The 12,755-nt window shown below is 41.5% G+C and overlaps 1 protein-coding gene across 15 annotated transcripts in view; it reads left to right on the forward strand.

Moving 5' to 3' along the window:
- The window catches only part of ABI2 (abl interactor 2), a 103,228-nt gene that overhangs the window by 48,192 nt on the left and 42,281 nt on the right, over positions 1–12,755 (forward strand). For 4 of the 15 annotated variants that reach the window (XM_044305065.1, XM_044305070.1, XM_044305067.1 and 1 more), the window contains 2 exons: positions 5,216–5,340; positions 8,309–8,494. In XM_044305065.1, coding sequence (XP_044161000.1) covers positions 5,216–5,340; positions 8,309–8,494 — 311 coding nt within the window. The remainder of the gene's footprint in view (positions 1–5,215; positions 5,341–8,308; positions 8,495–12,755) is intronic. The other 11 variants (XM_044305073.1, XM_044305077.1, XM_044305075.1 and 8 more) reach the window with 3 other exon arrangements.

Below are 12,755 nucleotides of genomic sequence, written 5' to 3' on the forward strand. Positions count from 1 at the left end.
CCCTTTCCAATGTCTGTTTGCATATTCCCCAATACAGATATTTGAGCTTGTTAAAGCCTTATGCCCATGACCGTATTTCCGTTGCGCATCTGATCCGCATTTTTTGCGGATTGAATGCGGACCCATTGATTTAATTTTTCCTTTCTGACGGCTCGCAAAAAAGGTAGAACATGTCTACGGGGGTTAGAAAAAATAACGGCAGGCATGCACATGGCCGAGATCTGTGTTTTGATGACCACAAAGTAGATACAGTTGTGTGCATGGGACCCAAAACTGTAAAAATAAGAGATTAAACAAAACTAGTTGTTGGGGCTCATCCTCTATCATATGTTCACTGGTAGGTATCTGTTTGCACATCGATTTCTATAGACTGCTGGTCAAGAGTACATGAATGTGGACACCTAAACATGACATATTCATGAGCAGGCCAATTGAGCCTATAGACCTTGCTATTAGGGATGAGCGAATCGCCTTCGGATGCTTCCTCCGAAGTCGATTCACATAAAACTTTGTTGTAATACTGTACGGAGCGGGAGTGGAACCGAACAGAGTTCAGTATCAAGGATCAAGGTTTTTTAAAGCAGTAATAACTTTGGCTCCCGCTCCGTACAGTATTACAACAAAGTTTTATGCGAATCGACTTCAGATGAGGCATCCGAAGTCAATTTGTTCATCCCTAATTACTATATGCACCGGGATTGTCATGCTAAAATAGGGAATGCCATTCTTCAGAAAAGGAAAATTTGATCATGTGCTCAGGGTATTGAATTAAAATCCATACTGTATAGATATACAGTAAGTTAATCCTTTACAATTGCACGGATTTCTGCATTGATCACTAATAAATTGTGGTCTGATTGTTACTTAAGCCTAAGAGACAAACAGCTGTTCATTCATGTCTTTTATTGCGCACATTTGCGAACATGTCCTATTCTTGTCCATTTTGCAGACAAGGATAGGCATTGTTACAATAGATCCGCAATTTGAAGACCGCAAAACACATACAGTCGTGTGAATGTAGCCTAAGACTGAGTAAGCTTAGGGTACTTTCACACTTGCGGTAAACTTTTCTGTATTGAGTTCTGTCCTAGGGGCTCAATAACAGGAAAAAACTGATCTGAGTTTTATCTTAACGCATTCTGAATGGAGAGCAATCTGTTCAGTATGCATCAGGATGTCTTCAGTTCAGTCACTGTACTTGCCGGAATGCTGGATCCAGCATTATTTTCCATTGAAATGCATTAATGCCGGATCTGGCCCCAAGTGTTCTGGAAAAACGAATCCGGTTTTGCGGTCTGTGCATATGCAGACCTTTAAAAATATGAAAAATAAATACCGGATCCGTTTTTACAGATGACAACCGGAGAGAGTGATCCGGTATTGCAATGCATTAATGAGACGGATCCAGCGACGTTTCGGCGATGGAACTGCCTGCCGGAATCGAACAACGCAAGTGTAAGAAGTACCCTAAGACAGACAGTCTTGAACTGCTCCAGGTTTATCATAGTGGCCGATGATGTCTAATTATTGCACCTTTAAAATGTCTAGTCTAAGTTTATGCCACCTATAAGCTTGTTTCGTTTACTCCACAAATGCCTAAAAATTTGGGCATACAGGGGCACATTTAAAGGCTATGTACACCTTTGGGGGGCATTTTTTTATTTTATTTATTATTTATATTGTACTCATTTTGAGCTAAAAATATATATTTTTTCAATTGGACTTTATTAACAATATGGAATCTTGTTTTGTTTACTAGCTGCCTGTAGAATTTTGGTCTTTTCTGTCATCTGAGGAGCAGACAGACTCCTTATCTCTGCTCTCTGACATTGACATTATAAACACTCATCAAAGCTCAATCCCTAAATAAGTGTTTATGACCTCCCTAGTTTAGAGATGAGGGTTTTTAGATGATGGCACAAAGTGAAAGTACCAGTTACACAGTTCGAAAAAACTGTTAACCCTTTGTGACAGAATGGCTCAATATTTCTAATAATGGCCAAATGAAAATATGATTTTTATCCAAAAAGGAGTAAAATGCAATCATAATCAAATGTTGCTTCCAAAAGTGTACATAGCCTTTAAGCCATGCTCCTCTTGATGGACAAGGCATAAAAAGATTTTTAAGGCCTCTTTCAAACTTGCGTTGTCCGGATCCGGCGTGTACTCCATTTTCCGGAATTACACGCCGGATCCAGAAAAACGCAAGTGAACTGAAAGCATTTGAAGACGGATCCGTCTTCAGAATGCGTTCAGTGTTACTATGGCAGCCAGGACGCTATTAAAGTCCTGGTTGCCATAGTAGTAGTAGGGAGCGGGGGAGCAGTATACTTACAGTCCGTGCGGCTCCCGGGGCGCTCCAGAATGACGTCAGAGCGCCCCATGCGCATGACGTCACCCTGGAGAGCCCCGGGAGCCGCACGGACTGTAAGTATGCTGCTCCCCCGCTCCCCACTACACTTTACCATGGCTGCCAGGACTTAAGCGTGTCGGCAGCCATGGTAACCATTCAGAAAAAGCTAAACGTCGGATCCGGCAATGCGCCGAAACGACGTTTAGCTTAAGGCCGGATCCGGATCAATGCTTTTCAATGGGCATTAATTCCGGATCCGGCCTTGCGGCAAGTGTTCCGGATTTTTGGCCGGAGCAAAAAGCGCAGCATGCTGCGGTATTTTCTCCGGCCAAAAAACGTTCCGGTCCTGAGCTGAAGACATCCTGATGCATCCTGAACGGATTTCTCTCCATTCAGAATGCATTAGAATAAAACTGATCAGGATTCTTCCAGAGCCGCGACGACGGAACTCTATGCCGGAAGAAAAGAACGTGTGAAAGAGCCCTTAGTATGTAAAAAAAACTTGATAAATGCGGTGCAAAGAATGTAATTGCACAAGAAAAAAAGGCACATTTTCAGTAGTATATCTGCTGCACTGATACACATCCACAATGCAGGGAGAAAATGTGAAACTTTGAGTTAAATAACTTCTTCAAGTGCTAATGGGCAGAAGGCATTTCACTAAAGGAGATAAGATTGGAAGTGGGTTTTTTTTACAGCTGTTTTGCCATTAATTAAAGGCGCACAAAGCATGGTCAGGAAAGACTGGTTAGTGTGAACAATGCTTGGGAAGATGGAGAAGTTAGAAAGATGCACGAAGGTGGAAAAGGCTGCAAAAGCATTGCTAAAGACCTGGGTATACATCAGTCCACAGTTAGACAAGTTATCTACTGAGAAAATTCAAGACTTTTGCTGCTCTCTACTAGGGGCATTGTTAAGATCACTCCAAAACCTCAGCAAGCAATTATGAAAGAGGTGAGAAAGAACCTACAGAAAGAAGACTGTATACTGCAAAAGCCTCTGTTCATGTGTGCAACAAGAACAAGAATGTTGCTCATGGAAGGATACCACAAAGGGAGCCGGTGCTGTCCAAAAAAAAAACACCTAGCTGTTTCACAATGCTTCTGGGAAAATGTTCTATGGACTGATGAGACAAAAGTGGAACTTTTTAGCACAAATGCACAATTCTGTGTTTGGAGAAAAAGGACACCACACCTCGTCCCAACTATGAAGCTTGGTGGAGAAGGCATCATAATTAGTGGCTGCTTTGCCATCATTAAAGCTTCTCGCAAATTAACTTCTACTTTTGCTGGGCACAGTGTGAGGATCCATTCCAGCCTCCCCCAGTGCTCAAGTCTGCCTATATGACATCTAGCCGTCCCAGTGTGCTGCTCCTGCACCCAGCAATTCTCCTAAAGCCTGGGCGAGTGTTCTAATACGGGCAATCTGCCACTACTATACTGTTCTAGACTTCCTTTCCCTTACTTCTAGGCTAATCATCAGGGAGCCCTATTTTAATCCTACATGGTATGTAAGAGACAGTTTATTCTCACAGCACACAGATCTAGGACTCAGAATACATATTATCATGGCAGTATAGAGAGAGGGAAATAATTGCAGGTCAAAGAAAACTGTTTATGGGGGAGAGGGAGAGTTTGAGGGGAAAGATCCAGAACACGAGGACAAATTAATTACAGCACAGACGGCATGGACTATGTAAACTGATGCAGTGAAGGATGCTGACTAATAAACAAGCTAAAACCAACACATGCAGAGTTACTCCAGCACTTCATAAATAAATTCTGTTATGACTGGAGTAAGAAATTCACCTACTATGTGCTGGAGTCAAGATGTGGCTTTCATACACAGAAAACTGCAAGTCTTAGATGCTGAGCATTCTGCAGTGTTAAAAGCACTGTATGGGAAGGGACCTCTGCACTGAGCTCAGAAACACGCTGAGCTCTGGAGAAAGAAAGACACGACCATGTCCTTCTGTGGTGCTAAGGTTAGGATTTAACTGTGTGCAAAAACAAAGTGCAAAAATAGTGCAACGTTTCGACTAATCCAGTCTTTGTCAAGCGCAGTTAAAAAGTTGCACTATTTTTACACTTTGTACCTTTGGACTAAGAATAAAGGAAAACATTTTGTTTTTGCGCTGTTGATCTGCGGCTGCTGGTCGGCTTGTGCATTCCCGGTGGAGGTCTGGAGGGGATAGTGGTGCTGCTCTCGTATTGATTATAAATATATATATATATATATATATATATATATATATATATATATATATATATATATATATATATATATAAAAAAAAAATATTATTTTTTTTTTAATCTATACTCAGGATAGGTCATTAATATCCTCTTAGTGGAGGTCCAACATCCCCCACCGATCAGCTGTTCCCCGCCACTGGAACTTGCACTATCTTCAGCTGAGCTCCAGTATCCCTGCACTGTGGATGTTCATGATACAACTGTTTGTATGTTAGTAGTTTAGTTACATGGTGTTTGTAATTGTGACTTGGATAACCATGTTTTATTAGTAATCAATGCAGAAATCCAGGTAATTCCAAAGGGTTCACTTAATAGAGACAACTGCTTATCTCACATCCTTACTTTTAATAACATACACAACCAGGAAAGAATGGTGAAACATCACAATTCAGCAGGGTGGATAAGAATATGAAGGTATTGCTTCTGCCTCTGCAGCTTACCTGCAGGTATTTGGTCATGGTTATACACTGCTCCTGGACTCTTCACCTTTGTGTATAAAGGACCTATTGAAGTAGGATGATCTATTGGCAAAACCTGCCTTGCCACAGAATGTTGACCAGTCAGATGTGTATACGTACAGTATATTGACTCTGCATCTATTTCTTGTAGCAGCAGTGGCAGTAGTGGCGGCAGCCATCCTAGTAGTCGGAGCAGTAGTCGAGAGAACAGTGGAAGTGGTAGCGTGGGCGTTCCAATTGCTGTCCCCACTCCATCTCCTCCAAGTGTCTTTCCAAGTAAGTCTTGAATGAAGTGTAGTATAATGTACTGTATAAGGTACAATGCAATTTAAGAGATTTTTTTTCACTAAAAAGTTAAAAGTGATCTTTGGTTTGAGTGTGCTAAACACAACCCGATACCCAATTCTGATTAACTTGTTTCCATCCCATCCGTTTACAGGCAGCTCTTTGCGCTGTTGCTTGTCCAGACCAGTGGTGCATAGTTCAGGCAATATTGGACTATAAAGGTCCCTTCACACACGAGTTTGTTCTGGCATTTTTACTCACAAAAAAAAAAAACTCCAGAGAAACCACTTTTCCATACTGCCTGGGGTTTTTATGGCTGCTTAGTGTCACTTTTTTTCTAAACGGCGGATGTATAACCCCGCTGTACACTCCATAGAGAAGATGATGTCAAAATTCCAGAAAAGGCTCCCACTTGCTGCATAAAAAAAAAAAAAAAAAAAAAAAAAAAAAATCGCCTAATTAACAAAAACGCCACTAAAAGCCTGTGTGTGAATGACCCTCAGGAGTGGTGTTTAGAGGATGGTAGAACACTGGCGGATATCACCATGGCTTTAAAGGAGTTGTCCTGGCTTTTTGGGAAATCCATCCTTTCTACTATCCTGTGGAAGGAAGGCTCTTTTAGTTAGTGGTTATCCCCGCTCGCTCTGCCGATGCTGCACTCCCAGCAGCTGAATAGGAAAAGTGCACACACCCGGTTGGGACCCGAGCAGAAAAGCCCACAGCCTGTGTGGGTGCAGCAGAGCCTGTGGCATGGACGGAGCAAGGAGGGCTAAGTACTAACTATCAGGATAGTACAAAGGACGGATTACTTAAAATGCCCGGAGAACCTTTTTTAATTATCTCCTTTCCATTTTGAAACCAGATTTGTGACAGATGGCGTTTTCATGTTTTAGTGGAATTATCCTGAAGAATCTATTGTGTTGCTGCTTTTTTTTTTCCCTTGTCAGACTTACCATTTTACAATTTTTCACGGTTGTATAATTTAACAATAATGTTTTTTATTTTTTAATACTCATATGTAGTTTTTGTTTTCAATAAACTAGTCTGTACGTATTGTTGAGGTATGTTTTGCCATTAAAGACCCACCAGGCACATGTAATCATTCACAGTACCCCCTAACCTAACGGCTTTTATTTTTTCCCATGCCACCTCTACCGATTTGAGGTTTTGTCCACCATCTTGGTTGTAGAAATCACCACTTGGACACAGTACCTCTGGCATCTGTATGTCCCATGATGCCTTGCTCAGACATCACATAGGGAGATCCATATGTCCAAGGAGCAGGACAAGGTACATGAGAGGCTGTAGACTGTGGGTGTCACAGGCAGTGTGCATTGCAGCCCACAGGGAGGGGTGGCAATAATTGGCTGGTAATAGACATGTCTGATATACAGGAAGCAGCATTGGGTTAAATGTACCATTACATGGCGACCATTCTGCCAGTCGCAGCGACGACCATGTGGTTTAATAAAGCTTATGGACCAGAGTTATCTTCATGTGACTACCCTTTTACTAGTTTATTAGCTAGGAAAAAAATTGGCAATTATTGGCAAATAGCCTGTTGAATTCTAATGTTGGCAATATATTGACCCCTGCAGTCATTAAAATAAAGGACGACATGCCATTTAATTACATATTTCTTTACATGATTGTTAAGCTCTAGTTATTGAAATAGTATAGTTGATCAATAACAGATCGGTTGGGGCCCGATTCCCATCCTGTTCCTCAGGCTGTGATGTCACATCCATCAGTCAAATAGCCTTTCTGCAGAGCGCTCCCATCCAAGTGAATGAGATTAAAGGGGTTGTCCAGGTTTAGAGCTGAACCCGGACATATCCCCATTTACACCCCTCCGGCCCCTCTGACCTGAGCATCGGAGCATTCCATGCTCCAATGCTCTCCCTTGCCCTCCGCTGCATCGCGCAGGGCAAGAACTTGTTTGTTTATATTTTCACATTGCTAGGCGGAGGTTTTCGCCTAGCAGTGTTGCCAGTGATGTCACCGGCACTGATGGGCGGTCTTTATTGCTGCCCTAGCCATTTTACTGGCTAGGGCAACGCTAAAACCCGCCCATCAGTGCCAGTGAAGTCACTGGGCTCACTGCTAGGCGGAAGCCTCAGCCTAGCTTACCCATGGAGAGCCCGGTATGTCGGCGTGATTGAGTGCAGGGCAAAGGAGAGCATCGGAGCATATCAGAGGGGCTGTCTGGGTGAAAATGGGGCTATGTCCAGGTTCAGCTCTGAACTCGAACAACCCCCTTAAGCTGAAATACCAAGCACACCCACTATAGCATGTACAATGCTGTGCTTGGTGCCTAGGGGATCCCTGCAACCTCATTTCCAGGAGTATGACCCCCATTTATCTGACATTGATGACCTCTCCTGAGGATGATTGATGATAATTATTTAACTCCTGAAAAAACCCTTTAATCTACTTTTGTTACAGATATGCATTTACTCCTTTACACCTTGTTTTTCTTTAGTATGCTCCATCTGACCCTTCTTTATGTGTTTTTTCTTTTGGTATTTTAGTAAAAATGGTTGTAAGAACCACATGGCCGTTTTATGCACCACAAGTGGCATAAACCAGTTGAACTAATAAATGTGAAATGTTAATGTAAATGCTTTATAGAGAATGTTTGTTTCAAAAAGTTTAACTTGGTGGATTGAACCGGACAGATTGCACTGAGTGATGATGCCATCTGATGGGTTATTTTGTCCCTAATTAAATTCATTTTTGGGTAAATAAGAAAAATCTGGAATTAGTTTCCTCTTATGGCAAAACAAACCTTAAAATGTGTACTTTTTCTCCCCCGCATGAAATTTCATCTGCGACTGGCTGTGAATGATAGCAATACCGATTTTTTACTAAACTCCTAACACTGAGCTTCATGAAAGCATTTCTAATCCCACCTAACATGCTTTCTGTATTAACTTCACATCTTCCTCTCTCCACGTAGCCCCTGCTGGCTCAGCTGGCACTCCTCCCATCCCTGTTACCTCCACTCCTGCCCCTATCCCTCATGCTCCTGCTGCTGCCCCTTCCTCCTCAACTACCCCAGATGCTACTGCAGGAGCCCAATCCCCTGCTGCTGATGGTTTCACCTCTCCAACTCCCCCTGCTGTTTCCTCTGCTCCTCCTACAGGTGAGTGCGTGAGTGTCTTTAACGGTGTGAGTTGAAGTGGAGCACACGTCTAATTCCAAGAATGCACGTTTGCATGGGTGAATATGTGTTTGCGCAGGGACTTCATTCCTGTGCTTCATGAGTACATAATGAATCTGTCCTGTCGCTCACACTTTCCTTTCTGTAGAAGTTCCCTGATCACAATGGCTTGTAGGTACATTATTTCCATAAGATTAGAAGACAATTCAACAACTGCAAAGAGAAAGACAGGTCAAACAAAGAACAAGTTAACTCAGGATATATATATATATATATATCATCATTCGTCTGCCACCCTGTATTTCATCCACTTTTACCAATCATGTAAAAGTAGTGACTAGAACTTTGCAAGCTGCAGGGACTTCTAGTAATCATGACCGATTGTTCCTGATAATGATTAGTATTAATACTCATCAATTTCAGTTTGATTGTGTCCTATTTGAAGCCTTTGTAGAAGGCTGAAATTGTAGTTAATATGCCTTTCCAAGTTATTATATGCATACAGTTATAGGGTTTTATGACCAGTTTACATTAAAATGGAAGGGTTGATTTACTAATATCCATGGATACTTTTATTTTTTTCCCCCAAATGGGAAATGGGTACATTCTCCAGTTTTAGCCTTCAAATGTCCTTGATTGGTTGAGTACCGATATCCATGGATACTTTTGGGGCAATAAGTAGATCTATACTTTAATAGACTACTAACGAGTTGTTCGTAGATCATCTCCTAGTCTTTGTAGAGTCCATGTAGGGCAATAAGTAGATCTACACTTTAATAGACCACTAGAGAATAGTTTATAGATCGTCTCCTAGTCTTTGTAGAGTCCATGTAGGGCAATAAGTAGATCTACACTTTAATAGACCACTAGAGAATAGTTTATAGATCGTCTCCTAGTCTTTGTAGAGTCCATGTAGGGCAATAAGTAGATCTACACTTTAATAGACCACTAGAGAATAGTTTATAGATCGTCTCCTAGTCTTTGTAGAGTCCATGTAGGGCAATAAGTAGATCTACACTTTAATAGACCACTAGAGAATAGTTTATAGATCGTCTCCTAGTCTTTGTAGAGTCCATGTAGGGCAATAAGTAGATCTACACTTTAATAGACCACTAGAGAATAGTTTATAGATCGTCTCCTAGTCTTTGTAAAGTTATAAAAGTGACACTGATGTACCGATCAGCATTGTGTAGAGTATGGTACAGAAGATGCAAAAACAATAGCACTTCTCCCATCATCCCTTTTATTTTTCCCTTCATCCTGTTTTTTGTCTCCTTTTACAGTCACAATTGAGAAATATATTAAGAAAGCATCTCTGTGTCGCAGGAGCACAACAATATTCCCCCGTCCTCTGCCTCACAAGTGACAAGTAGATGAAGCAGGAGCCTCCCTGCTGTGTCCTGTCTGCAGCAGGACAAAAAGATTGTTAAAACCCACCCCTTTTGCTAAGCCCCACCCCTCAGATGATCTCCAGCTGAAGATGCAGCAGATTGGATGGAGGGTAGCGCCTTTGTCCTCTGCAAGACTTCAAGAGTGTTTGTCAGGATAATTCAGAAAAGGCTGCAGTCTGATAAACTGTGAGGGCAACTATTCAGTATTTCTGGTTTAGTTTTAGCATGCATTCCTAAATGTAGCGTTGTATTGGGCAGGCAGATTACTTCGGCAGGGCAATGTGACTCATTAGTTCTAACTGCTATTTAGAACATGGAGTACAGCATAGTAATAATCAGGATCTTATTATTTAATTTATCTTTCAACATGATGCATATTAATGATGATGCATTATAAAATATGCTAAATTATATATTCATTTACTACTTAGACTACTATATTTCTTTGCACGCCCTGATAGAAAATTCAGAAATCCTGTAAATGTCTAGTATTTGTCTGCAGCATATCGAGGTACATCATTTGTCCGACAGTAATACAAATGTTACTTTAAAATGTAACTGTCATGTTTTCATAAATAAATTAGCATATGTTACTGCTGCTGCAGCATTATTCATAAAGCAATCTTTAGTTTCTTCACATACTGTTTTTCTAGAGTTTGGCTGTTTTGAACTCTACAATATGAGGATCTTCTCAAGATGGATCCTCTGCCAGTTCCCCCGAGGCCAAAACTGCTTTCCCTCCCTTCCCATACACATTTGCTGTAGCCAGCAGCTTCCTGTTAGCCAATCAGATTGGATTACTGAGAGACACGCCTCTTCACTCTGAAGCCTAATGCAGGCATGCAGCGTGGAGGACCGCCCCTCTGTCTTCTGTTTACATTAAGTTGGAGACAGAAAAGCCCTAGCAACAGTCTTAGGGGACCAATGGAAAGGGACAGGGGGCATTAATGAAATCTATTATAAGGTAGTTACAGATCTTTTGACAGTCATTGACAGATTCTAATAAACTAGCAAATAAAATAAAAAAATGACTGTTACACTTTAATAAAAACTGGTGCCTGACACTAATAGCAGCCTGTTTTTCAAGAGGTTTTATCTGTCACAGTAAAGGCCCCTTTACACTGCTTGATGAAGCAGATGATTGTTGGGAAGGAAGTGTTCGTTACTGACAATTACCTGCTCGTCAGTGAAGGAGACCGCTGTATTTACATGCAGTCATCTCCTCTACAGTATGGGGAGAAGTGATTGCTAATGCCATCACTCGCCCTCGTACAGAATCATTGTTTGCTGGTAGCAGTACTAGCAGAGCGTGATTACACGGCACTGCTTGTTGACAGCAAATTATGATTTGTGACCACACCAACGATCTATTACCCGATGAATGAGCATTTTGCTGACTCGATGGGCAATCGGCGACACCATTGCTTCGGCAGATTATCGCTAACGAGCGTTCATATGAACGCTCATTGGCAGTAATCTGCCCGAACATCCGGCAGTCTAAAGGGGCCTTAAGGCCAGTGTACGGTCAAACATGGTCTATATGACAGCTGCATTTCCCAGACTGACCGTGGCTTGGCTGACCTGAACTCCCTACATTGTGGTGATTTATAATGCTGTGAGTTCTATCCCAATCATGGGTCTACTGTCCTGAACTCATTGCATCATGTAAGTATGGGACAGTAGATCCACTGGAACCATACAGCATTGTAGATCACTAGTTCAGGTCAGCCGAACCATGGTTGGTCCAGAAAATGTGGCTGTCACAGGGACTGTATTTCCCAGACCGCACACCCTCGTGTGAAATGGCCTAAAGCTGACGTGAGAATGGGACCTTAGTCTCCATGATTTGTTGTATTACTTTCATGAAGAATTGGGCCATCTATAAAACATACATACACAACAGATGTATTCCTTATTTTAAACACCATAGTGGTGAACACAGCATGCCTTCCTTCCTTCCTTCATTCATATTCTCATTCATGCAGTGCTGTAGACAGAGTGCTGTGTCTGTATACCGTGGTGTCTTTTCACTTTGCTTATACTTTGCATGCCGTCAATAATTTTTCAAGTCTAATAATCAGGTATACAGGTTATAGTGCAGTGTATAAATATAATTCAATACTTTTTTTTTATATGTAGTTGTGTTTTTTTTTAATTTTTTTTATTTTTTAGCTCGTTCTTCTCCCTACAGTGTTGTGGTCTGTTTCCTGTTATACCATCTAAATGAGAAGAACTGTGGGAATGTGTTATTCTTGTACTCCAGTTTTCTGGTGTACAACAGTTGCAAATTTACATGTTTTAACCACCCTAACCTCAGAGTGGGCGGGAGGTTCACCCGCAGGCCGGACACATTTACCAATAACTGGTGGACATTACACCTGAAATCTACAGACTCTCTTGCTGGGGTAGATTTCATTTTCTGGCACACAGAGCTCCTGAAGATGTGCCGTAATGGTTACCCCTTAATAATCCTGGTGCATCGTAAGCCAATGGGGTTTATTATTAAGACTGGCGTAAGAAACACCAGTCTAAATACATTCCCACCCACGTGTTATTTGGTAGCACTATATCTCGCACAAGCATTACTGTACATATAAGACATGTCATGTAGGGGACAGATATCGTCCCATTCACATCATACTATTTGTGTGGAAGGAAATTTCATAATCATAAATAGTGTTTATGGGGAAGATTTGCCAAGTTAAATGCTTCAGGATTTTGGCTTAATTTATGCCAGAAAACTGCTGTACAAGCTGTGGATCACATTTGTTATGTGCTGTAGACACATTTTTGTCTTGTTCTATGATGGAATGACTTGGGCAAGAGCATCTAAGGAGGTTCCAAATTTATCA

This window comes from Bufo gargarizans, chromosome 8 (genome assembly GCF_014858855.1).
Source record: "Bufo gargarizans isolate SCDJY-AF-19 chromosome 8, ASM1485885v1, whole genome shotgun sequence".
Classification (NCBI taxonomy): Eukaryota; Metazoa; Chordata; class Amphibia; order Anura; family Bufonidae; genus Bufo; species Bufo gargarizans.